General features: G+C 38.3%; 1 protein-coding gene across 1 annotated transcript in view; it reads left to right on the top strand.

Annotated features, from left to right (window-relative positions):
- The window catches only part of USH2A (usherin), a 587,033-nt gene that overhangs the window by 74,474 nt on the left and 484,709 nt on the right, over positions 1 to 27,850 (top strand). The window contains exons 7-10 of the mRNA XM_058169610.1: positions 4,550 to 4,771; positions 7,704 to 7,797; positions 21,915 to 22,110; positions 23,740 to 23,870. Of these exons, the coding sequence (XP_058025593.1) occupies positions 4,550 to 4,771; positions 7,704 to 7,797; positions 21,915 to 22,110; positions 23,740 to 23,870 (643 nt within the window). The remainder of the gene's footprint in view (positions 1 to 4,549; positions 4,772 to 7,703; positions 7,798 to 21,914; positions 22,111 to 23,739; positions 23,871 to 27,850) is intronic.

Below are 27,850 nucleotides of genomic sequence, written 5' to 3'. Positions count from 1 at the left end.
TAGGCTATTAAAAGTGTCAGCATTTTCTCTGGACTTCCACACATCTACATTACTATACAGGAGAAGAGTAAGGGGTTGCTGAAGGTACATTCATATTCAGCAAAACATAGTTGGCTTTCATATTATTCAAAGGGATGGAAAGAAGCAAACATTATAAGCATTAACTAGCTCAGCAAAAGGTAATGTTTTGCTAAATAGTCAAAAGTATATTAAAAATAGTGCATCTTCAAAAAAAGTGCAAGCGCTAATGTGTGAAATGGTGCTACTGTAGAAATGTTTTATGATGGAACAGTGCTTTCCTTCAATTACATGACACAAACAATATTGCGAAGTGATGCATAGGGAAGTTACACCTAATTGAGAAAAAACCTACTCCAAAAACACACGTACATTTGCAGTACCAAAGATAGAATTAGCTGTTAGCAAATGAGCTACCATTGTGATTTTAAAGCTAAAATTAACAGAATATCTGACTTGTTCTGCTAGATTTAAATACTGATCAGAGAAAAATATATATTAAAAAATTGCTTTGCACATTTGCCATATAATGCTATTTGGATTTTTTAAAAAAACTATGTTTATCTGCAAACAAATTATAGTAGAGAACTATTCATTAAAGGATAAGAGTGCACTTAAGTTTCCATCCATTTTCATATCTCCTAAGAAGGAAGTTATTCTAAGACTAAGAAAGGTCTTCATATTTTATTGTAATAGATGGCAAAACAATTCCATATAGGACACACCTAAGAGGTCACCAAGAGTCAAAGTTGATTGTAGGGATTTACATTCTAATTGTGAATTAAATCACAAAAAAGGAATCTAAATTATTTATGCATAACCTTCCCAAGTCTAGATAGAATTATTTTAGAACAAGTAAAATAATTTTAATATATATGGTAATCAGTCATTTTTATGTTTATTTATAATTTTCTCTGGCATATGTTTTATATCTAGTTTTGACTAGTGAGTGCTAAGTCTGTCCTAACTTCTTCTTGGAGTAAGTGATGATCTGAAGAACCAAACACCTGTACATATCACAATAGGATTTATGGAAAATATATACTGGCAGACTTTTTAAAAAACTGAAATGGGATGGCAGAGAATGATACCCTTTTCAGAAAGGGACAAAATGTATACTGGTTTGGGTTGAATGAACTAATACTTTTAAGTTTTGTAAGAATATACTGTTGCATATGCATGCAAATGCACTACTGATTCAGTAGCATTTAACAATAATTCATCCAAAACCTTTGTTATTTTTCCCTCAAAAATGAATTTGTACTATTTGTGGATCATTATATAGTGAATATTTTCAAATATGGACATATTACATATGCATGTTCATTGGCACCCAAATGAAATGTAACATCCCTCTCAGATTTGCATGACCCCCCCAAAAAATCATGTTTCAAAAATATATGCATGTGTATTATGCCATATTTCTAATAATAACTGTGTGGTTCTATTAAACAGGTGGCTGCACAATCAGAAATTTGCTTCTTCATTAGTAACTAAACCCTAATGGCTTATCAGTGGGATGCATTCTCTTCCTTTCATACTGTATCTCTGCCCAGAATACCATGTTATTGAATCCTATTTATAGAAGGTATGAGTTGAGGGCAGTTTGATCAGTTCAGTGAGGCCAAAGGAAAAAGATGTGCTGCTATTTCCCAGAGATGTGGATTAGAGTTGTTGATTTTACTGCAAACAATAGAAGTCAGGGGAAGAATTACTGTTTTTCCCTGAAGTATTTGGAGAACTCTTAAAATGAACTAGATCCAGTTAGTCTTTGTGGATTAAGTAAGTGGCGGTTGTATTTTTGTTATAAATCACAAAATTATAGCTCCATGATACATTTTGAATGAAGTCCTATCAGGATGCAACTCAAATTCCGCTTTCACTTAGGTCTCCTGAATGCAATGGAGGGAGTCTGGGAATAGATACGAACAATTCAGTTAAAAGTTTATAAGAATAGGAAGGTAGATTGTTTAATATTGGGGATAGCAAAACCAACAGTTCATGATGAAGATTTACATAATTATTATATGAGGTTGCATTTCTGGTAAGTGATCATGTGTGTATTTTGGGAATTCTGAAGTTGTCCTTTATTGAAGAAACCTAGGAGCAGTTAGTGGTCCACATAATTTTTAAGCTGGTAAGTCAGTTATAATTCTACCTGAAGTAATTAGAAGTTGGCCGAGTTATGTAAGCACAAGTGACATCCAGTGAAAATGACAATAATGCACTATGGGCCTGCTATTAATGATTATTCAGAAATTTTGGTTAGTGAAGAATGCAACCATCTGGATGTTGCTGGGAGGAAAACAGTTGGTTTATGGGATACCTGTGTTGCGCCAGCTGTATCATGTTTCCAAGCTATATTTAAAATATGTTTAACCTTTAACTCTTTAACCAATTTGAGGGAAAGTTATTTGAAGGATCATTCCTTCAAATTCCTTGTGTGTCCAATCACACTTGGCCAATAAAAAATTCTATTCTGTTCTGTTCTGTTCTGTTAATAATAATAATAATAATAATAATAATAATAATAATAATAATAATAATAACAACAACAACAACAACAACAACAACAACAACAACAGAGTTAGAAGGGACCTTGGAGGTCTTCTAGTCCAACCCCCTGACCAGGCAGGAACCCCTACACCATTTCAGACAAATGGTTATCCAACATTTTCTTAAAAATTTCCAGTGTTGGAGCATTTACAACTTCTGCAGGCAAGTTGTTCCACTGATTAATTGTTCTAACTGTCAGGAAATTTCTCCTTAGTTCTAAGTTGCATCTCTCTTTGATTAGTTTCCACCCATTGCTTCTTGTTCTACCCTTAGGTGCTTTGGAGAATAGTTTGACTCCCTCTTCTTTGTGGCAACCCCTGAGATATTGGAATACTGCTATCATGTCTCCCCTAGTCCTTCTTTTCATTAAACTAGGCATACTGAGCTCTTGCAACCGTTCTTCATATGTTTTAGCCTCCAGTCCCTAATCATCTTTGTTGCTCTTCTCTGCACTCTTTCTAGAGCCTCAACATCTTTTTTACATCGTGGCGACCAAAACCGAATGCAATATTCCAAGTGTGGCCTTACCAAGGCATTATAAAGTGGTATTAACACTTCACGTGATCTTGATTCTATCCCTCTCTTTATGCAGCCCAGAACTGTGTTGGCTTTTTTGGCAGCTGCTGCACACTGCTGGCTCATATCTAAATGGTTGTCCACTAGGACTCCAAGATCCCTCTCACAGTTACTACTATTGAGCAAGGTACCGCATATACGGTACCTGTGCATTTTGGTTTTTTTGCCTAAATGTAGAACCTTACTTTTTTCACTGTTGAATTTCATTTTGTTAGATAGCGCCCAATGTTCAAGTCTGTCAAGATCTTTCTGTATCTTGAGCCTATCTTCTGGAGTGTTTGCTATTCCTGCCAGCTTGGTGTCATCTGTAAATTTGATGAGTTCCCCATCTATCCTCTCGTCCAAGTCATTGATGAAGATGTTGAAGAGTACAGAGCCTTGGGGTACTCCACTGTATACTTCTCTCCATCTGTTCTGTTCTGTTCTATTCTATTTTTTATTTTATTTTTTAATTAAATTTTTACAGTTAAACAAATCTTATTCACCACTTACACATGACTGTGACCATTTTATATCCTCCTATTAATATTCACCTATGTTCTATACATTCATACTAATTTTACATTCTATTTAGAGTTCTATCCTCTTTTTTTCCTTCTATTTTCAATCCAGTTGTACCATTTCTCCCATATTACGTAAAAATCCAAATCCATCAATCCTTTCAATTCAAGTGTCATTTTGTCCATTTTGGTGCAGTCCAATACTTTTTTTAATTATTAAATCTTCAGAGGGTATGGTTTGACTTCTCCAACATTGAGCGAAAGCCAATCTTGCCTCAGTTATCATATGCAGAATAATATATGTTTTTTTTTTCATATTTCCTTTCCATTATTCCTAGAAGAAACAATTCTGGTTTATATTCTATCTTGAAGCCTGTTACTTCCTGTATCCAACTATGTACCTTCATTGAAGGATCATTTCTGTTTGTAACATCATAACAATCAGATCTGTAAGGTCAGCAATAGGATTTTCTCTGAAGCTAGTCAGATTGGAAGACACAAGGGAATAGAGCTTGTTGCTTCTTACCTTTGGAATGTGCTGGGAGAAGTAAGTTGACAAGACCCTAAAGACTCACATTGCTGTGGACTTTACTTAAATCATTCAGGGCAAAATGTCAACTTTTCGAAAATAGTATTTAAAAAGCCAGCTGCTTTATTTTTACTAGTTTTGACTATTTATTGTTTGTTACTGTATTCTATATTCTATCTTGGAAGGGTTTGTAATCTGAAACAAAGATTCATACTTATTTTAAATAATTATGAAGCCTCCATTCTAGTGCTTGGGAATTACACCAGGTTCCATTTTTTCTCTGGCTAAAAGATTGTTACATTTAAACCATACAATTGCTCAAAACCCTGAACGTGTTGAACCATTCATTTTTTTTTCTATGTTTCAATAGCCATACACCATATTCCCATGGAAATATTACTTTCAGTGTTCTTACTCCAGAACCAAATCATCGGCCAGGATATAATGATTTCTACAATACACCATCGCTTCAAGAGTTTGTCAAAGTCTCAAAAATTAAGATTCATCTATTTGGCCAGTATCACACTACTATGCCCTGGGTTAATTTTGGACATAGATACTATGGAATTGATGAAATTACAATCAGTGGAAGGTAAGTTGTGCGATGTTCCTATCAAAGTTAAATTTGGGGATAAAAGATCATCATGGTATTATATACATGCAAATGAGAATGTAGTATTATGGCTCTGCAGTGTTTTGGACACAAAGTTAAAAAAATGTTTTGCAACAAGTGAGGATATGAATATAGCCCATACCAGAGGCGGTATTCAGCTGGTTTAGACCAATTCGCCCAAACCGGTAGCAGAAATTGCCGGTGGGCCTGCCCACATGTCTGGCTTTATGCCATCCTATTTAGGCATGTTGTTGAGGCCGGGTGCATGCGTGGAAGGCGTGAGCGCCAGCAAAGCACATGTGCAGAAGGCCGGGCACTCGCACACTCACTTTGTGAACCAGTAGGGAAAGTAAGTGACCCACCCCTGGCGTCTATCTAGCTTGAAAGCAGACACATCTTTTCCTGGAAGTAAATACATGCTATCCTTAATTGCCACACAATCTCAGGAAAAAATATGTATAAGGAACTGCAGACAGCTCTGAAGCATCTTTTTCACTTTCAGATTTGAAGCACTGTTCAGTCTAATATAATATAGCACCCCAGCACAGATTTCAAATCTAAAATGGCTTGACTTTAATATTATTTCATTTATCAATAATGCTTAAATTTTGGATTTGATCATTCATACGGAGAGGTATGTCTGATTGAAAGTGGACCTACCATATTTTCAATTTTTATTATGGTGTCTCGTCTGTGGCAGATGTAATGGATTTGGTAATGAACAAAATTCTTTGTCTTAGCTAGTTTTTCTTCTTAAAAATGAGGGTTCTGTCAGCAAAAAAAAAAGTTATATTCTCTATGACTGAAAGCCTTATTGTATATGGTAAGTCACAAGTCTGGTTGAAGGCATAATTGCACCCTGTAAATAAAATGCAAATTAAGTAATGGCTGGTCTCCAGTGAAAGATGTGCTATTTTTTTAAAAAAAATCACTGAGGAATTTATGTTTTAGAAAAAAATACAGTAAGCCAGACTTCCTTAGGGAACAAATTGTCTCTATTATTATTTGAATACAATATTCATTATAATGTCACTATAATATTTCAATTGTTTTAACTGTTTGAATTTTGGAAAATGGTTTGTTCCATGATATACTTATTTATCCAGATAGCAATGCAGATGGAGACATCACATTGTTGTTTGTTTCACATTAGCAAGGATTGAATTACCATGTTTCCCCGAAAGTAAGACAGGATCTTATTTTCTTTTGCCCCCCCCTCAATAAGGGCTTGGCCTTATTATCGGGGGCCTTATTATTTTTGGGGTGCAGGAGGCAGTGAGCATGGGACTGGATGTCCCATCACTGCCATCGACTCCCCTCCCTGTTCTCCATGCTGGCCAAGCGACCCAACACATCCCACCCCACCCCAATGGCAACAGCTGCTTCTCTTCCCCGCCGTCTCTTTATTGAGAGGGGTGGCAGGTGGGACAGGGGAGAAGTGAGACACATGGAGTGAGATGTGGCTCCACTTGCCATCTCTTCTCCCCCCTCACTGGGCATTACAGGGGTTCTGCCGCTTGCTTATCCCCCTTTAGGGATGCAATTTGGGGGTGGCAGGTAGGGCGGGCAAGAAATGGGACACTGGTCTGACCTTTCAAGCTCCATCGCTTTCCTTGCCATTGTGTCCAGGGAAACACACTGTAAAAGAAAGCCTTCCCATGAGTTCAATCAAATTTCTCGAGGAGAGCTTGAAAGTTAAGACGCCTGTCCCACTTCTCTCCCACCCTACCTGGCACCACCAAATTGCATCCCTAAAGGGGGTAGGTGGCTAAGCAAGGGGCAGGAGCTATTCATGCCCAGTGAGTGGGCGGGGAGAAGAGACAGCAAAGGCAGCCACATCTCGCTCCACACATCTTGCTTCTCCTCCGCCCCACCTGCCACCTCTCTCGATAAAGAGATGGCAGAGAAGGGAGGCAGCCAGGCTGCTGTTGCCATTGGGGTAGGGTGGGATGTGTTGGGCTGCTCGGCTGGCATGAAGAACAGGAAGGGGAGGGCATGTCCCCCCAGTCCCACCCTCCAGCCTCACCTCCTCAACTCATTTTGGTTGCACGGCAAGCAACCAGAGGAAATGGCAGGACCGGCTGTGCATGCATGTAAGTAGTTGGTGTGGAGGCTTATTTTGCAGGGGTGACTTATATTATTGCATGTGCTGAAAAGCTTGATTGGGCTTATTATCTGGATATGTCTTATTTTGGGGGAAGCTTATATTTACCTTTAGCTGTCAGGTTTTTCTCTACTACAATTTGTTGCAGTAAATAAATAAAATATGTTGCCATTTGTGCCATTAGTTGCGTTATATTCATATATATCGTTACCAGCTGTATGCCTTATTTGGAATTTGGCACCAATGGAAAATACAGAGCTATAATTAAAATTATTATTACTTCAAGGATTTGTTCCATAAAGATGTAGCTTGAAAAGAGAACATTTCATCAAAAACTGTTAAAATAAATTGAAGCAAATAATGTGTTTAAGAAGTTGTGGAATTATAGATGGAAGGATTGATGTTGAAAACACAGGTGTTAATTCTAATTAATAATTAGGGTTTTGCATCTACCCAGTACATAATGAAAGCACATAATGTTCATTTGATCACTTAATAGTTGGTCTGCAAGATGTCCTGTCAATTTACTCCCTTTGAAACCAGCACATATTTGACATTTATAAATGCTGAATCAAGAGAGACATGAAATAGTTCCTACACTTAATTGAGCCTTTTCTGAGATGGTTATCTTTAACAGAAGCAGACAGTTACATTCACGACAATGTAAAAACAATAACTGGAAGGTGCCCTTTCAAATTATATATCACCCTTATCCAACATGTTGCCCTCCAGGTACATTGGTACTGCAAGTTCTAGAATTCCTAGTCAGTTTTGCTTTTTTTTCTCAAAAGCTTTTTTGTTTTACAGATGTAATTGCTTTGGCCATGCTGATCATTGTGACACAAGTCATAGTCCATACAAATGTGTCTGCTCTGAGGAAAGCTACACAGAAGGCAACAATGTAAGTTTTATTTCAATATGTGCTTCACCTCAAATCCCAATTTTCAAAATCTTCTGAGGCTTAGATTTAGAATCTTGTGAGAGAATTAATGATGCTTATGGGATTTTAATTCCATTTAGCTTCTTGCCACTTCAGATAATCCCATTAATATGTTCCACAACCAGCAGGAAGCTTTCCATATGCTGATCACAAAATGGGAGGAATTTTAAAAAGTATCATCTTTGGTATGGTTGGCCAAGTGGCTCAGAAGAAGGACCACTTTGTTTAAAAAGGATATACTTTAAGGAAAACCTTTATGTTTTTATAAAGGCAACCTGCATTCCAATAATTAAAATCTTTATTTGATATTTTTTTAACATGTGGTGGAAAATGTGTTTCAAATGAATTATTAGTGCTCAATTTCTGTGACTTAAAAAGGTTTGTGGACAGAAATTAATACACTACGTGTTATTTAGCATACATATTTGTCTGAATGTACAACTTCAGGCGTGACATTTGAACACAGATCTTGTCCCATTCAGCACTGAGAGTAGAAATTTAAGTTGTTTTGAATAGTAAAGGAACAACTGATTAACCAATTATTACTGTAATTGAAGAGAAATGACGCATTTGTAAGAACAGCATTCAAAACCATTAACCAAAAGCAAATATTTATAGTATGGAAAGGGCAGGGGTGTTTGAAGGGTAAGAATGGTAAGAAAATTAATGTTAATTGGATATGAGTGCCAAACATTAGTTTATGATTTTTATTAGGAGCTCTATTAGAGATAGCAACAATTACACAGGTAGTAATTTGAATTTACCAAGTAATTATATTTTTTGTGCACTAGTCAATTCCAGTACAAACTTATCTGCAGTAAGTTCTTTTTCTATGGGAAAAGAAGACCTTGACTAGGGAGAGCAGTAAGGATGTGTCTTATAGTTCTTCTGTTCTAAAGGATACTAAAATTCTCATAGATTAGTGCAAGAGAGTGTAAGCACAAGCATTTCCCCAAAGCAACACAATCATCCAGTGAGATACATAGCTTACTGCCATGTAGGATGCTTGCAATGCTTGACTGAATATAATTCACTAGGATAGGTCTACAAAATTACTCATGTCTTCAGATTAGTAGCCCACAAAGCAGAGTAGGCATGCCACCATTGAAATCTTAGTATCATTAAAGTAAAAACTCTACCAAGATATAAATAATATTGTCTACCCCAGTTTATTATGGTCAATTTGTACTGGAATCTTAATATCTGCTGCTCATGGGCAACTCCAGCTCATACATTTCAAAGGGGGGGGTTGTTCCCCTCTCCTCACTCTGAACAGTACCCTATTTTCCCCAAAATAAGAATCCCCTGATAATAAGCCCAATCAAGCTTTTGAGCCCATGGCAATAAAATCAAGCGCTTATTTCAGGGTTCAAAAAAATATAAGACAGGGTCTTATTTTTCGGGAAACTCGGTACTCACTCATGTGCCACATGCAGTACTTCCAGCAGCAAGACACAACGCCTAATTATTACTTTTTCCATTTATTTGCATCAATAAATTTATATATAGGAATAATTTATATAGGAACAGTTAATTAACAGTTAATTATAAGCAGTTAGGACCTGTGGTGGAACAGTGGTTAGAATGAAGTATTGCAGCTAACTTACTGCTCATTGCCAGGAGTTTGATTCTGACAGGATTAAGGTTGACTTAGCCTTCCATCATTCCAAGGATAGTAAAACGAGGACCCAGATTGTTGGGGGCAATATGCTGACTTTGTAACCCGGGAGGACTGTAAAGCACTATGAAGCGGTATATAAGTCTAAGTGCTATTGCTATTGCTAACAATCACCTTAAATAACCACAGTGCAAATGTTCTTAATGCAGAATGATCAATAGAGCAAGTCCTATCCCAGGTAAAGTAGAGAAAGAGCTTGGTGCTAGCCAGCTCCTCTTTCACCAAGTTAAAAGTTGATTAGAAGATACTGGAAGCTAAAGGGCATTTTGGAAGAAGACTGATGATTGGGAAGCAAGCCACTATCAGGAATCTCTTTTCTGTCCTGTTGGCAACTTTTTCTAGCATCCTCACAAAGTCCAAGGTTTTTCAACAGAGTTTGACTCTGCTGTGAGTTCTTATTCAGGATTGGGTCTCCTAAACATCCATCCATCTTTAGACCTGTTAAGATTGTTCGAAGCAGCCCATTTACTATCTGACAATGAACATTTGTCAGAGTAGAAACAATTCTTGCCTTACTTTCTTCCTATAATCTTTTTACAACCTATTGTTTGTGTGTGTGTGTCTTTCCATGTGTGGGTGTATTTTATTTAAACAATGTATTTTTCCGTATCACATCACTTATTCTTGGCAGAAAATGGGATTAAAACTGAAAAACAGCCCAATATAATTTGTTAAAAGAAAAGAAACAACTCTCAATAAAACACATTCCATACCTGAAAACATTCCATAATCACAATCGGTAAAAACAACCAAACAAAAAACAACCAAACTAGTCAACCAGCGGGGATTGCTTAACAATTTGGTCTAAATACCCAAGGGAAGAGTGATGTTTTTAATGACTACAAAAACGCCACTGGTGGTATGGTTATTTGGATTTCTGGAGAGATGTTGTTCCACTAGAATAGAATAGAATAGAATAGAATAGAATAGAATAGAATAGAATAGAATAGAATAGAATAGAATAGAATTCTTTATTAGCCAATTAATTAATTCTTTATTGATTGGACACACAAGGAATTTGTCTTGGTGCATATGTTCTCGGTGTACATAAAAAAAAAGATACAGTCATCAAGAATCATAAGGTAACACATTTAATGATAGTCATAGGGAACAAATGAACAAGTTAGGCACTGCTACAGAGAAAGCAGGTTTTCCAGATCCCACAAGATGGCAATCCTTAATAAAGAGGACGGGGTGGGGGGAAGCATACCAAACCTATCTGTTCCTACTCTCTGGAACGAACTTCCCCCTGGTTTACGCCAAATATCTGACCTTCGGACCTTTCGCTGCGAATTGATAACGTATTTATTTACTTGCGCGGGGCTGGCTTAAATTTTGTTGTATTTTTAAATTTATATTTTATATTTCTAAATTTTATATGAATTTTAATGGGTTTTTAGAATTTTAAATGTTTTAAAGTTTTCGGCCAATTGTATAATAAGTTTTTTAATTTTGTTTTAATTGTATATTGTATTGTTTGGGTTTTTATTCTGGCTGTACACCGCCCTGAGTCCTTCGGGAGAAGGGCGGTATAGAAATCTAATAAATAATAATAATAATAATAATAATAATAATAATAATAATAATAATAATAATAATAATAATAATAATAATAGTAATAGGAAACAGACGGTTCTGTGCCATGTAAGTTTTCATAGGTAATAGCCAATGCCTTGCCTTATGCACAGTTCAAACACAGCATAAGGCATGAATAGGAAAAGTGTTCAAAATATCCCGTAACATAAAACAATTTTAAGGGTTATGGCATATGTTCTAAATCAGTATCCCCAACTTTTCCAGCTCTGTGAACCAGCAGTGGAGATGGCAGGTGGCAGCAGTGGCAGCAGGGGACAAGGGGATGGTTTCCTATGTGCAACTAATCTGACACAAATGCAAATGGAGCTTCACGTGCTTGCCTGCTGCTTGTGCGACACAGTTCCAAATGGGCCACAGACTGATAATGGTCCATGGACTGGGGTTTGGGGATCCTCATTCTAAATAATGAAGAATGAAATGATTTTCACTCTTGAGGTTCTGGATAAAGAAGCAGATGAAAATGGAATAATTACAAAACTAGAGAATAGAATAGAATAGAATAGAATAGAATAGAATAGAATAGAATAGAATAGAATAGAATAGAATAGAATAGAATAGAACAAAATTAAATTGAATTGAATTCTTTATTGGTCAAGTGTGATTGGAGACACAAGAAATTCGTCTTGGTGCATACGCTCTTGGTGTACATAAAAGAAAAGATACATTCATCAAGAATCATAACATGCAACACTTAATGATAGTCATAGAGAAACAGTCAATATAAATCTTAAAGATACCAGCAACAAATTTACAGTCATACAGTCATAAGTGGAAGGAGATGGGTAATAGGAACGATGAGAAGATTAATAGTAATGCAGACTTAGTAATTAGTTTGACCGTGTTGAGGGAATTATTTGTTTAGCAGAGTAATGGCGTTCAGGAAAAAACTGTTCTTGTGTCTAGTTGTTCTGGTGTGCAGTGTTCTATAGTATCATTTTGAGGGTAGGAGTTTAAACAGTTTATATGTCCAGAATGCGAGGGGTCTGTAAATATTTTCACAGCCCTCTTTTTGACTCGTGCAGTATACAGGTCTTCAATGGAAGGCATGTTCATAGCAATTGTTTTTTCTGCAGTTCCAATTATCCTGATTGCAGAAAATATGACTTTTGTAACAGAGTTGTTAATGCTTGGAACACACTACCTGACTCTGTGGTCTCTTCTCAAAATCCCAAAAGCTTTAACCAAAAACTGTTTACTATTGACCTCACCCCATCCTCTGAAGTCTGTGTCTGAGGTGCAAATGACAGATTCAATAATTCCTCTGTAGAACTGGATCAGCAGCTCCTTGGGCAGTTGGAGCTTTCTGAGTTGGTGTAGAAAGAACATTCTTTGTTGTGCTTTTTTGATGATGTTTTTGATGTTGGGTGTCCATTTTAGGTCATGGGATATGGTAGAACCTAGAAATTTGAAGGGTTGATACTGTGTTGCCTATTATTGTAAGATGTGGTAATATGGGTGGGTTTCTCCTAAAGTCTACCACCATTTCTACAGTTTTGAGTGTGTTCAGTTCCAGATTGTTCCAGTCGCACCACGAGGCTAGTTGTACAACCTCCTGTCTGTATGCAGATTCATCATTGTCTTTAATGAGACCGATCACTGTTGTGTCATCTGCGAACTTCAGTAATTTAACAGATGGATCGTTTGAGATGCAGTCATTGGTATATAGAGAGAAGAGAACACACAGTCTTGTGGGGCCCCTGTGCTAATTGTACAGGTATCTGTTGTGATTCTGCTTAGCTTCACCTGCTACTTCCTGTCTGTTATGATCCATTTACAAGTGTGTTCAGGTACCACTATCTGGTTCAGCTTAGTTAAGAATGTCTGGAATGATGGTGTTGAATGCTGAACTAAAGTCTACAAAGAGGACCCTTGCGTAGGTCTTTGAAGATTGAAGATGTTTTAGGATGTAGTGCAGAGCCGTATTAACAGCATCATCTGTTGATCTATTTGCTCGGTATGCAAATTTCAGGGGAGGGTTGTCTAACAGTGGATCCATGATGGTTTTCAAGTGGGACAGCACTACCCTTTCAAAGGTTTTCATGACTACAGAAGTTAGAGCAACTGGTCTGTAGTCATTCAGTTCCTTAATGGTGGGCTTCTTCGGCACTGGAATGATAGTAGAGTGTTTGAAGCATGAAGGAACATAGCACATCTCTAGCGATTTATTGAAAATACGGGTGAAAATGGGGGCCAATTGGTCAGCACAGACTTTTAAGCAAGAAGGGGTTATCTTGTCTGGGCCTGGAGCTTTTCCTGGCTTTTGTCTGTGAAATAGGTTTTGCACTTCCTTTTCTGTGATCACTAGGGAACCCAATGAGATGGGGTCAGTTGTAGGAGGTTTGGCTGTTGTTGGTGTGTCTGAGATGGGGATTGTGGAGATAGGTGGCTGTAGTTTCCTTTCAAACCTGCAGTAAAACATATTCAGGTCATCTGCCAGTTGTTGAATTCCTTCAGCCTGGGAAGGAAGTTTGCCATAATCGATGAAATTTTTTAAGAGTTTTCCACGTTTGCTGGTTCATTTGCTGAGAACTGATTCTTTAGCTTTTCAGAGTAGATTTTTTTTGCTGGTCTGATTTCCCTTGTTAATACATTTCTAGACTGATTGTATAGCATTTTATCACTTTTTCTGTGGGCTTCCTGTTTGGAACGATGTAGCTGCTTAAGTTTAGCTGTGAACCAAGGTTTGTTGTTACACAAGTTCCTGGTCACACATAGGTCATCACAGAAGCTGACATATGTTGTTACAGTATCTGTGAGTTCATCTAAGTCTGCAGAGGTACTTTCAAAAACATTCCAATCAGTACAGTCAAGGCAGGCCTGTAGCTTTAATTTTGCCTCCTCAGTCTAGGTCCTCACTGATTTAATTGTTGGTTTTGTGGTTTTAATTCTTTGCCTGTTAGCAGGTACAAGGTAAATAATGCAATGATCAGAGTGTCCCACAGCTGCTCATGGTAAGGACCGATAAGCATCTTTTAGTGTTGTGTAGCAATGATCTCAGCATGTCAGTTGCCTCTAGTGGGACAATTGACATGCTGAAAGTATTTTGGTAGCTCTTTCCTTAAGTTCATTTTGTTTAGATCTCCCATAATAATGGCCAGTGAATCAAGGTATTTGGCTTCAGCCTCCATAATCTGGTAGAGTTTGTAATGCCTTGTTTACACAGGCTTGTGGGGGGGGGACATAAACAGCAAATAGTAGAAATGAGGAGAACTCGTGTGGACAGTAAAATGGTTTACAGTTGAGAAGTAAAGACTCTAAGTTTTCATCACAGAATTTATATGTTATAGTTACATCCTGAGACCAGCTGTTGTTGATATATAAGCATAAGCCTCCTCCCTTCTTTTTATCTGATTATTCTGCAATTCTGTCTGTTCTATGTATCTGAAACCCGGGAATTTGCATGCTGTCATCAATATCATCATGTAATCAGGTTTCAATAAAGCATAGGCAGCTGCCCTATGAAAATCAGAGTTGCATCTGTTTAAAAGGAGTATTTCATCCATCTTGTTAGCAAGTGAATGTAAATTTGCCAGGAAGATCAAAGGCAGAGTAGTTCTAGTTCCCCTATTCCTTAGCTTGTTTAAAATTCCTGCCCTTTTACCTCATCTCTGTTTCCTCTGTTTGGTTTTCTTGGTAATCCATAGCTCTGGGGAAATTGCTTCTTCCTGTGTTAGAATTTCTCCATGTTTATAAAGATGGGGGTGGGGAGGTGAGATCACAGAAAATTGCTCCTTAAAGAAGCATTATTTAATTTTCAGCAGATGGTCTCGTAAGTAAGAAATCTGTAGTGAGTCACAGAGAATAATTAAAAATAAAGAAACCATTAGAGAACATTTCACCAAGGCTGCCTGCAGCGGCACCATCTTGGATCAACCCAATAAACACACACAAATAAACACAAAAAAGGTTGCTAATACCATCCCAAAGGGAAGGGAGAATTACATTACATTACATTACATTATATTACATTACATATTAACTAGTGATATAGCTAAGGGGGTCCCCAATCCCCAGGCCACAGCCCACTACTGGGTGCTGAGCCTTTCAGAACCGGGCCACAGAAGTGGCAGATGAGCGAATTGGTGCAAATCCCCATTTGCTTGAGCGGTGAGTGCACATGCCTACCGCTCATGCAAATGAAACTGTGTGCATGTGCTTGCCCACAGCATTGGAACCATCCCCTCTGGCTCCCACCACCACCACTCGGTCCACAAAGACTTAATGGCTGAAAGATAGAAGATTCTGTTGATGAGTAGAAAGTATAATCATGAAGATGAATGCAATATGACAGAAAACAATGAAAAAAAATCACTTTTGTAGCCGTACTAAATCTAGACTGCACAACTTTCCATTACAAAAACAACAAGTAATATGAGAGATGAAGCTGCATGGTGGCCTAGAATGGTAGGGATTCTGAAAAAGTTTAACGTGGGGACTTCTCCATTTTTCTCGGGAAGCACTACGGAAGGCCCATGTAAGGTCTTTTTTATGATGATTTTGGTTATAGTAGAGCTGATTGGAGAATAGAGTAGATTCAGTGATTTCCCTTTTTTTCTGTTCCGTTCCCTTGTGTAGCTCTCTTCTGATAATACATTCACATGAACTCAGTCCTTGTGTACAGAAGTATTGGTAAGCATCCCTTCCCTTAAATCATGTTTGGGATGATTTAATGTCTGGCAAGCCATTCTTCATGGATACAATCCTATTGTCTTTAGACAATCATCCTATAACTTTGGATAACTATTTACTGACAATACAACATAATTTTACAAAGTTGAGGAGCTGCTTAATTTTGTGTTCAAAGATATTGCCTGAACAAGCATTGTTTGTGGTAGGTCAGGGGAGAGAAAAAGATAGCAATTGTTTACATATGGGAGTAATTTTCAGATTTGGTGGATGGCCAAATTAATTCAGTAAGTGTAGTTATGACACTATGTTTATAAACATTTATCTGTGCACCCAAAAGTTGGGAGACCTTGATATATAATAATGTATCTGTTATGCATTTCATTGCATAATTTGGTTATGTCAAATAATTTTATTTTCTTTGGTTGACTTTGTTTACTACAATAAACCCTTAGAGGATTTTTTTATATATATTTTAACAATTGGCCAATCCAAATGCAATTAAATAACCATAGAAAGAGAAAACTGAAACTTTGGAGCAGTGCTTCAACAGCAGCTGCAGTTTAAACTAATTATCTTATTATTCTCTATCTTGATTCCTGCTTAAATTGTAATAGTTTTTTCTAAATATTTATAAACATATGCAGCAGAATAAATTTATGACACATTGTGAATATTTTGTCCTTTTTTTGGTGAAGCATAATTTGCCACTTTCCAGCATGTTGGAAGTGCCAAAACACAATACAGTGGTATTTTTGTAGAAAAAGCACATACCTTTTTAAACTTGGTAAGTCTAATTTCCTCTCCCATTTTTAGACTTTGTCACACATTGTGGCCAGCTTTTAGCAACTTGATCACACTGTTCCAGTATAATGGTCACACAATTCCAGTGGATTTGTGAGAGGGCATTTAACAGGATAATTACACCAAAGAGTTTGAAAAAGGAGTGAAAAGCTTGCAGGTGTACATGCAGAAAAGATTGAAGGAAGTTATTGCAAGTTTTTGGCTTAAAGTGTTTTATATTAGTTTTTAAAAGACTGATAAAACTTCTAAAAATCAGCTTGATTCTTCTAACTTGTAAAAAGTTGCTAGAGTGATGATCCATCACAAAAATGATTTTTTTTTTCTAAATAAGTCTTTTAGAAATGCAAGTTGATGCTGTCTTTTTAATTAGAACAAGTATTGTGAAGTGGTACTTTATCAGAGTTAATTATAAATATTTAATATAATCTGGAGTTCACCAAGTACTCTGTTGAGACCCGTGATTCTGTGTGAAAACAGGTTAAATTAGTGCCCTACCATTTTCTGTTTGGAGTCATTCTTTGTGGTGATTTCCACAGCTATTGCAGTTCTAATCACTGTTAATCTACTGTGGCTGCACTTAAAAAGCTTAAATAATCCTTCTTTCATAGTAAGAAGAATGCATGCAGTTTTGGTCCTGATAATAAAAACAAAATGCATTATGTTATTGCAGATTGCAGTTTATACATTTCAAGCCATTTCCTAACCAATTTTGAAATATGTAGCTCTAATTCTAAGCTTTTAGAACTTGAATGATTTCTTATCTACATTCCTGAATACATATAAATACATAAGTGTCTCTGTGTGTGGGTATATAGCATATATATGAGTCATAAATATATAGAGATTAATATGATCAGTAAACCAATCCATTAAATAAAATAAAATTGCACAAAATAAAAGCAGACATAAATAATTGACAGCCATTCCAGTACATGGTATTATATGCCGCAAAGTCTTGGACATGCCCATGTCAATAGTGAGGGTCGAATTCTGACCTTGGGTGGGGACATGTCATTCTATCAGATTGGAGCAGACACTGAAAAGGCTTGTTGTCGATTCCCTATCTCCTGGGCTTCCTTAGGACATACCTTCTCAGTTTATGCTCTACTGAGAGAAGATGGTTCTGCAGATACTAAACATATAAACCATAACAATACTTTGAAAAACACCTGGAAACACACATAAATTACGTGAAATGGATTGCTAGATTTTGTATCAACTGGAGTATTTGAATAGTCTTCAAAGGCAGTCCCAAATTGAATACCTTACAGTAAATCCAAACACCAGCAGTAGACAAGAGTGACAATTGCCTAGGTATCACATTCCAAGCAAAACTATAGCAGGTACATCAGGTGAAACTGAGCAAAGGTTTTCATGGCCAAAGCCTAAACTTGCTATATGCAGAAGAATCTCCAGATAATGATGTTTTCCTTTCAAGGCCAAATTCAGAGTATTATGGTCAGATTGTTTCTGGTTTAAGTATTCCATCTTGTTGGATTCAACCTAATCCTGAGTAATTTGCAAGCTTTAGAGCAGATTTTGGCTGAGAATTAAAATAAAGAAGTTCCCTTCTGCACAAGTTTGAGTCCAGATTTTTATAATGATATATTTTTCTCTGTTTTGATTACTTAAGCAGACCATTTATTTCTATTTTAATTACATGATTTAAGAAATTTTACACTCAAATGTGTGTTGAGATGCTTGGCTTGTTGCTTTTTTAACTATAGATGGACCAAATATAAAATGTTGAGACTCTAGAAAGAGTGCAGAGAAGGGCAACAAAGATGATTAGGGGACTGGAGACTAAAACATACGAAGAACGGTTGCAGGAACAGGGTATGTCTAGTTTAATGAAAAGAAGGACTAGGGGAGATATGATAGCAGTATTCCAATATCTCAGGGGCTGCCACAAAGAAGAGAGAGTCAAGCTATTCTCCAAAGCACTTGAGGGCAGGACAAGAAGCAATGGGTGGAAATTGATCAAGGAGAGAAGCAACTTAGAACTAAGGAGTAATTTCCTGACAGTTAGAACAATTTATCAGTGGAACAACTTGCCTCCAGAAGTTGTGAATGGTCCAACACTGGAAGTTTTTAAGATGTTGGATAACCATTTGTCTGAGGTGGTGTAGGGTTTCCCTGCTTAGGCTAGAAAACCTCCAAGGCCCCTTACACCTCTGTTATTCTATTCTATTCAAATTACCATACATCAATTATATAAGTTTCCGTTCCATGATTCCCAGCATGCTGGCTGAAGATTTTTGAGAGTAGAACTTCACAAATCCAACTGGTACCCTGACTAGATTATTATTAGATTATTATTAGACTGGGCCAGAATATAGACTGGTTTGGTAAACAGTTAATTTACTATTCCCTACAATAAAAATGCAGTTTAAGATTTTTGATGACAACTATACCTATGCTATATTTAATTTCTGTTTCCATATCTGTATCTTCTGCTATATCTATAACTATGGATATTATGACATGCATAATTTAACTGCTTATTAATAAAGTAGTCATTTTTGTATAAAAATAGCAAAAACTGCTTAGCCTAACAATTTAATGAGAGCTTCATATCCACGGAAGAGTACTATATTTATATATAAAGTTATTTTTTCTTTCAGGTGATACAATATCTAGGTGTATCTTTTTCAAATGATACTGAATGAAACAAAATGCTTCAGATGTGGTTGTCAAAACCAAAGTATGCATGAATGAAAATAAGTATCTTTAAATGGATTGTCCAAACCATTTCTGACATACAGCAAAGGCCAATCTATACCAGGAATTTTATAAGCTGAAAAATTTTGAATTATTTTTTTTTTGAGATTTTTGTGATAATGATGGGTTTCTCTAAGAACTCATCCTTGGCAAACTGATTTAATTTCACAGGCCATAGATCCTAGATTTCTAAAATAATTTGTGGAAAGTATTTATTGAAATTGCAAGGTGCAGTCTTGAATATTGAAAGACTGCATTCCCAGACAATCTACTAGAGCGCAGAATTGTACAGAACCCAATGCTTTAGCAAAAAATTTGGTTGTTATCCCACAGGAATGCAATTTACTTTGCACAGTTGATGAAAAGCCATGAGATCTTCATTTCAAATAGCCAATTAAAATTGAAGTTGTCAAAGTTTCCTCAAGACGAGCAAGCTAGAATAGTGACAGGAAATTAAAGATGCTCTTATATAGGTTAGAGAAAAGTACAATCACCAAATAAATATACTAGCATTCTACATAGCTGACTTGAGTCTGTGTAATGACTAACAGGAAAGGTTTTTTCTGTATTATTTTAAATGGCTGTCTGAACCCATGGCCTTGAGGGAATTAAATATGAATTTCATACCCTGTATACATAAATTAATTCTAGTAGTTTGGACTTTTAGAATAGTTCACTCTATGTAAACTCTGTTAAATTTGATTAAAGCAATTCAATAAAAGATTGTAAAATGATCCTTGGTTAATTTGGATTATTTTTTTTCAAAATTGAATATGCAAACAAGATGCTGCTTGGTTTTCTTTTTCCAAGTTGCATTAGCTGAAGTTGCATATATGGAAACTTTTTAAAACAAAGTTCTATGGATTGTTTTTTGGAATGGAATGCTAAGTTTATTCCCAAGTGTCTCAAGAGAATAGTGAAATTCTGGTTTATTAGTGAAGTAATTTGTTCTCTGCATACCCTATTATAGTACAGATTAGTAATTCTTGGCCATTATCTGTGAAGCTTTCGAAATTCTGTGTACTGTTACATTTAGTTTCAGATACATCTCTATATTGGATAACCTAATCTTGATGTCAGGAGGGAGCCAATTTAAAGCTCCTTTCCAAGAATATTATCAAGGTAATGGATGGGAGAAATAGGATTTCTCCTATGTTATACAAGTGAGATTTCTGTTTACCATTGATGTTTGTCTACTGGGGAAAAAAAGGCATTTTAATCAAGACTGGGTGAGGAAAACTTTAACCCGCTTGAACAATCCTATCTCTATGTTGGTTGTGTTTCTTCTCTGGTTTAATAAAACAGCTACTTTGTAGATATGTGAACCATTGTTTGTCTTTTCTGAAATAAGTAGCATTTCGTCTTCTTAATTACATTGGAGACAGTGTTTACCACAATGTCTGTGAGTGATTAAGGAGTTTATGTCTCTTTATGTTCATACACTGGTATGTACATCTATCAGAATGTACATACATTCTATCATGGCAGCAAACTATTTTGGGGTGTGAGAAGAATGTGTATACACAATAGCAATAGCACTTAGACTTATATACCGCTTCATAGTGCTTTTACAGCCCTCCCTAAACAGTTTACAGAGTCAGCGTATTGCCCCCGACAATCAGGGTCCTCATTTTACCAACCTTGGAACGATGGAAGGCTGAGTCAATCTTGAGCTTCGTGAGCTTCGAACTGCCAAATTGCAGTTAGCTGACAGTCAGCAGAAGTAGCCTGCAGCACTGCATTCTAACCACACGAGCTTATTTACTGAGACTCATAATTTGCCATGAAACTCAGAGGTTGAGGAAACAATAGTATACAATGAAGGAGGAGGAGGAGGAGGAGGAGGAGGAGGAGGAGGAGGAGGAGGAGGAGAATTCTGGGAACTGAGCAGGAGAATTATATACCCTGAATTTTTTTAAATAATTATGCAGCTGTAAACATTAAATATTCAAACAGCAGCAGTGATACATTTTTTATAGCTCATTCTATCTGTGTTTCAAAATTCTAGGCAAACAGATAGTTTTCAAGTAATCCTGTGCTTAGCATTCAGATGGCTTGGTGGTTAAGGTTGCTTCAACCAGATGTGGTTCTGCTATTGAGAATCCTAAATAAGAAAAATACTGAGATTTGCAAATAAGATAAAGCCTATTTCAAGAATACATTTGCATGTATTGGGGAATACCTGGGGAAAATGAGGAAAGGCCTGTGAGGACCTAAGGGGCAGGAAGCAGACCACAGGGTGACTCAGGGTTGGGGGAGGCCTTGGGAGGGCCAGGGCTGGCAGACCTGTGGCTGTGCTAGGCATCCAAAGTCCTCCCCCACCTGTATGTTCTACAGTGATCTACACATTTGTTTAACAATTGCATTTGGGGGAGCAGAGATGGGGGAATTGTTAAGTGAAACAATTTAATGGCTGTTGCAAAATACAATTTTAATGGCATGTTCTGTTATGGTTATATCTCGAGGACTACCTGTAAATAATTTGTAGAGCACATTGTTTTAAAATTATTTTACATCTTTTCTTTTCTCCTATCTCCATAAAATTAATGATAGACAGGTCAATATGTAACAACATATTGAATACAAATGTGCACGGCATTTGTATTCATATATCTGTTCTAAAGAATCATTTCTGACTAATTCTCTATTTCAGTGTGATCGCTGTCACCCACTGTACAATGACAAGCCATTCCATCCAGGAGATCAAGTTCATGCTTATAATTGCAAACCTTGTCAATGTTTTAGCCATGCTGTAAGCTGTCATTACAACAGGACAATAGATTACTTTCCTAATGAATATTATAGAGGTGGTGGTGGAGTCTGTGATAATTGTCAACATAATACCTCAGGTAATTATCACAACCAAGTGGAATGCACATATATTTGCAGGGGCATATGCAGATGCTCTGTGGTTGGCTCTTCCAAAGCATCATTAATTAGAGGTGGGTGTATAAAATGTAGAATTCTATAATATGAATTATTTCCACCCAACCCAACCATTTATTGTGTAAATCCATGCATTACAGAAAAAAGTAAAAATTACGTACTAAACAGTTGTAAGTCTGTTGGAAATATCTAGGTACAAAATAAGGTGGAGCTGCTATGGCTAACTCCTATATATGATTTACATCAGGGGTCTCCAACCTTGGCCACTTTAAGACTTGTGGACTTCGACTTCTAGAATTCCTCAGCCAGCAAAGCTGGCTGAGGAATTCTGGTAGTTGAAGTCCACAAGTCTTAAAGTGGCCAAGGTTGGAGACCCCTGATTTACATGCATGTGTATTATTTGTAATGTACATGATCATCGTTGAAAAATGAATGTATTTTTTATTTATACATTATACAATATATATGGAGAGCATATTTTGCATAGATGAGATCCCAGATTTGTCCAGCACTGAATTGATTGAAATTTAAAGAATTCTTTCAGTTAAAACATCATAAATGGAAAACAAGTAATGAAGTATAATTTAGTTTAATAATTTAAGTATACTGTATGATGGGTGTCAAGAAAATAAAGAACACGGAGTTGCTATCGGAAGTCATCATAACATGACTTTGCTTTGAATCAGGAGAGGCCACTTTAAAGAAGGCATGTCCATTCCAATAAAGGGAAAAGAACCATATGCTGTAGTAACTGTGATTTTCCACAAATTCCCCCTTTTAATAGAACCCTGTTGCTCTGATTGTTCAGATGATAGGTGTTCACAAAAATACAAAACCAAACTAAATTATAATGGGATAACTTAAAGATGAGATTAAGCAGTAATTTAGGGATATATTGCACTTCTGTGTCATTTAAAAATAAATACTATTATTTTTAATCTCAGTGTACTATTGGGAAAAATTCCTATATGTAACTCAGAACAATAGATACTCTCAAGCAGTATAAATTCTACTAGAACAAACTAACTCCTCTTCCTTGTAAGGCAGTTTTGTTGACTTTAGTGTATTCTGACCTGCTGTTGTTCATTTGTGGCTCTGATCCTATTAATTATTTTAAGGATAGGACAACACCTGTGGAATTCTCTAATTTCCTACAATTGGATTCTGATTTTGTTTCATGCTGAACATTTATAAAACATGAAAACATCTACCTTGCTTAAATCATCATTTTGCATGATGATATTTTTTGGAGCTTTCAGTACTCTTGGCTTTTGTTCTTAGGAGCTAATTGTAAAATTTGAAGTTTAAGAATAATTTCCAATTTTAAAGAATAGATACCCAACAGCCTAGCTTCATAGGAGTGTCATGTTATGTAACAGATGGAAGTTTAATGGAGTAAAACACAGTTTGTAACAGGTTCATTGTTTCATATGCTCTGGATCACTAAATTGGCAGGTAGAGATGAAAGGTGCATTAAAATGGACGTTCTGAAAATTACATAATTCTCTCAAGGGAATTGTATTTAATTTTGAATTATACAGCTAATTTTCATGAATTGGAAGCTACATTGCGTAACCTTTTCTTTTTTGCAGGAATAAATTGTGAGTTGTGTAATGATTTCTTCTATCGGCATATAGATGTGGATCTCTCAGCTTTGGATGTTTGTAAACCCTGTGAATGTTACTCAGCAGGCACCAAAAATGGTAGTCTCTTTTGCAATAAAGTAAGTGGCTTTGTCCTCAAGTTACCTTTAAATTGGTTGCCATTGGCATTAATTCCCATGATCAAGATTGAAAAAAAAAATGAAGACGGGTTCACCAAGTTCTTGGAAATTTCTTTTACTATTTTAGACTTCAATATTTCTGTTTTGCCAAATTTTTAAAGGTGAAAATGGGATAACAGTAGTCAAAGAATTTATGAACTATGTTACCATGATAATCTCAATCTTTAGAGAAATATGGAAGTTTCTTATAAGAAGGAATGTAAAGGTATTATATTAACACCAGTTTAGCCCTAAGAAAGAAAGGGACAGAGGGACAGACAGACAGACAGAGACAGACAGACAGACAGACAGACACTCTTATCAGGCTGTCAACATTCTATATTATAAGCTGCAGTAATAGAGTTCTGAAAGTCCTAATGGAGTTTTTCCTGACTTATCCTATCTCAAACCCTGCCAAGACAATTAAGTTTGCTGAATACATGTTGCCCTTAGTAAGGCCTACTGTTTTCAGAGAAGCCCCACCTACATAAATGCGTACAGGATTGCATTCAAAGAATATCTTTAAAAGAATGGACCAGATCGTCCCCTCCCACTTTCCTTACTTCATCCCATGGATATAGGAAAATTGACTGACAGTTTCCTTTTGAGAAAAGAATGTATGGTTCAGGAAAGACTGTTTTGATGAACCATAAATATTGGGATATATATTAGAAAAGGGGTTATTGATAGAGTACATTAAAAATTAGAACCTGAAAAAAGTTAGGAAACAGCATATATTTTGAGAAGGGCAATGTAGCTTATAATTGCTGACATCCTATGTTGCTCATTGTATATGGACTTTTCTAAACCTTATACTGTCAGTAGTTTTTACAATTTGGCTTTGAAATGTATTCAGAAATGGGGGAATCTGTGTTTCTTTCTAAATAAATGAAATTGTTTTAAAAAGAATTGCAATAATTTTGGTGAGAATTTTGAAAGTATTTTCTCCATCACCAGATACCTTAAATAGCACAAATGTGGAGAATAGGATTTAATATACACTCTGTCTGTCTGCCTTTATAAGTGTTAGATGATGGCAAAAGCTTTTTATTTATTATTTATTTATTTATTTATTTATTTATTCGTATTTCTATACCGCCCTATCTCCCTAAGGAGATACTCAGGGCGGTGTACAGCCATATAAAAACACACAAATGTACAGAATAAAAACATTCAACTAAAAAACTTATTATAAAGGCCAAATATTTAAAATAAGATATAAATAATAAAACCCAATTTAAAACCCAAGCTAAAATTTAATCATTTAAAAATTTAAAACCCTAGTCCAGTCCTGCGCAAATGAATAAATGTGTCTTAAGCTCGCGGCGGAAGGTCCGAAGGTCAGGAAGTTGACGAAGTCCTGGGGGAAGCTCGTTCCAGAGGGTGGGAGCCCCCACAGAAAAGGCCCTTCCCCGGCCCTATGCCATGGAGCGCTTTGAAGATCATTACCAAAACCTTGAAGCGCACCCGGAAAACCACAGGCAGCCAGTGCAGTCTGCGCAGAAGAGGTGTTACATGGGAGCCACGAGGGGCTCCCTCTATCACCCGCGCAGCTGCATTCTGAACTACCTGGAGTCTCCGGGTGCTCCTCAAGGGGAGCCCCATGTAGAGAGCATTGCAGTAGTCCAGGCGAGATGTCACGAAAGCATGAGTGACCGTGCACAAGGCATCCCGGTCTAGAAAGGGGCGCAACTGGCGCACCAGGCGAACCTGGTGGAAGGCTCTCCTGGAGACGGCTGTCAAATGGTCTTCAAAAGACAGCCGTCCATCCAGGAGAATGCCCAAATTGCGCACCCTCTCCATTGGGGCCAATGACTCGCCCCCAACAGTCAGCCGCGGCTGCAGCTGACTGTACCGGGATGCCGGCATCCACAGCCACTCCGTCTTGGAGGGATTGAGCTTGAGCCTGTTTCTCCCCATCCAGACCCGTACAGCCTCCAGACACCGGGACAACACCTCGATAGCTTCATTGGGGTGGTCCGGTGTGGAAAAGTACAGCTGAATGTCGTCAGCGTACAGTTGGTACCTCACACTGAAACCACTGATGATCTCACCCAGAGGCTTCATATAGATGTTGAACAAGAGGGGCAAGAGAATCGACCCCTGAGGCACCCCACAAGTGAGGCGTCTCGGGGCCGACCTCTGCCCCCCCCGTCAACACCGTCTGCGACCGATCGGAGAGATAGGAGGAGAACCACCGATAAACGGTGCCTCCCACTCCCAATCCCTCCAACCGGTGCAGCAAGATACCATGGTTGATGGTATCAAAAGCCGCTGAGAGGTCTAATAGGACCAAGGCAGAGGAATAACCCCTGTCCCTGGCCCTCCAGAGATCATCCACCAACGCGACCAAAGCCGTCTCAGTGCTGTAACCGGGCCGGAAGCCGGACTGGAACGGGTCTAGATAGACGGTTTCCTCCAGGTACCGGGGCAGCTGACATGCCACCACACTCTCTACAACCTTCGCGCGGGTTGGAGACCGGATGATAATTACCTAACACAGCTGGGTCCAGGGAAGGCTTCTTGAGGAGAGGCCTCACCACCGCCTCTTTCAAGGCGGCCGGAAAGACCCCCTGGAGCCAGCCTCGTGTCACATCCTGTGCGGCCAGCACCAACCAGGAGGGACACGGGTCCAGTAAACATGTGGTGGCATTCAGCCTACCCAGCAACCTGTCCATGTCCTCGGGAGCCACAGGGTCAAACTCATCCCAAACAATCTCAACAAGACGGCTCTCAGACATCCCACCCGGATCTACCCAATTTTGGTCCAGACCGTCCCGAAGCTGAACGATTTTGTCGTATAGATAACCACTAAACTCCTCAGCACGTCCCTGCAACGGGTCATCCCGCTCCCCCTGTTGAAGGAGGGAGCGAGTTACCCGAAACAGGGCGGCCGGGCGGTTATCTGCCGACGCAATGAGGGAGGAGACGTAGCAACGTCTCGCTTCCCCCATTGCCACTAGGTAAGTCCTAGTATAGGACCTAACTAGTGTCCGATCAGCCTCCGAACGACTGGACCTCCAAGAACTCTCTAGGCGTCTTCTCCGGCGTTTCATCTCCCTCAGCTCCTCTGAATACCAGGGAGCTGGTTGAGACCTACGCCGGGTCAGAGGCCGCAAAGGCACGACACGATCCAAGGCCCCCGCCGCGGCTCGTTCCCAAGCCACGACAAGTTCCTCGGCCGTGCCGTGAGCCAGACCCTCAGGAAACGGCCCAAGCTCCGTCTGGAACCTCTCCGGGTCCATCAGGCGCCTGGGACGGAACCAGCGAATTGGTTCCGTCTCCCTGCGGTGTTGAGTGGCGGTCAGAAAGTCTAGGCGAAGGAGGAAGTGATCTGACCATGACAAAGGCTCAATGACTAAATCCCTCAAGTCCAGATCCTTCAACCACTGTCCAGAGATGAAAATCAAATCCAGAGTGCCACCCCCACTGTGAGTAGGGCCATCAACTACTTGAGTCAGGTCCAAGGCCGTCATGGAAGCCATGAACTCCCGAGCAACTGAAGATGACAGGCCGGTCGATGGCAAGTTAAAGTCCCCCATGACAATAAGTCTGGGGGTCTCCACCGCCACTCCAGCCAACACCTCCAGGAGCTCGGGCAGGGCTGCTGCCATGCCGCAAGGAGCCAGGTACGTGACAAACAAGCCCACCTGACATCTATGACCCCACCTCACAAAGAGGGATTCACACCCGGCAATCTGAGGTACAGTGGTCTCCCTCGGCTCCAGGCTCTCTCTAATCACAACCGCCACCCCTCCACCCCTACCCTGGGCCCTTGGCTGATGGAATGCTCGGAAACCCGGCGGGCACATTTGAACAAGGGGCACGCCCCCTTCTGCGCCCAACCAGGTCTCCGTAACGCCCATAAAGTCCGCGGCACCCCCCTGAATAAGGTCATAAATTAGGGGGGCCTTATTGGCCACGGACCGTGCGTTGCACAG

The sequence above is a fragment of the Ahaetulla prasina genome, chromosome 1 (genome assembly GCF_028640845.1).
Source record: "Ahaetulla prasina isolate Xishuangbanna chromosome 1, ASM2864084v1, whole genome shotgun sequence".
Classification (NCBI taxonomy): domain Eukaryota; kingdom Metazoa; phylum Chordata; class Lepidosauria; order Squamata; family Colubridae; genus Ahaetulla; species Ahaetulla prasina.
This window is presented reverse-complemented; position numbering and strand designations above follow the sequence as displayed.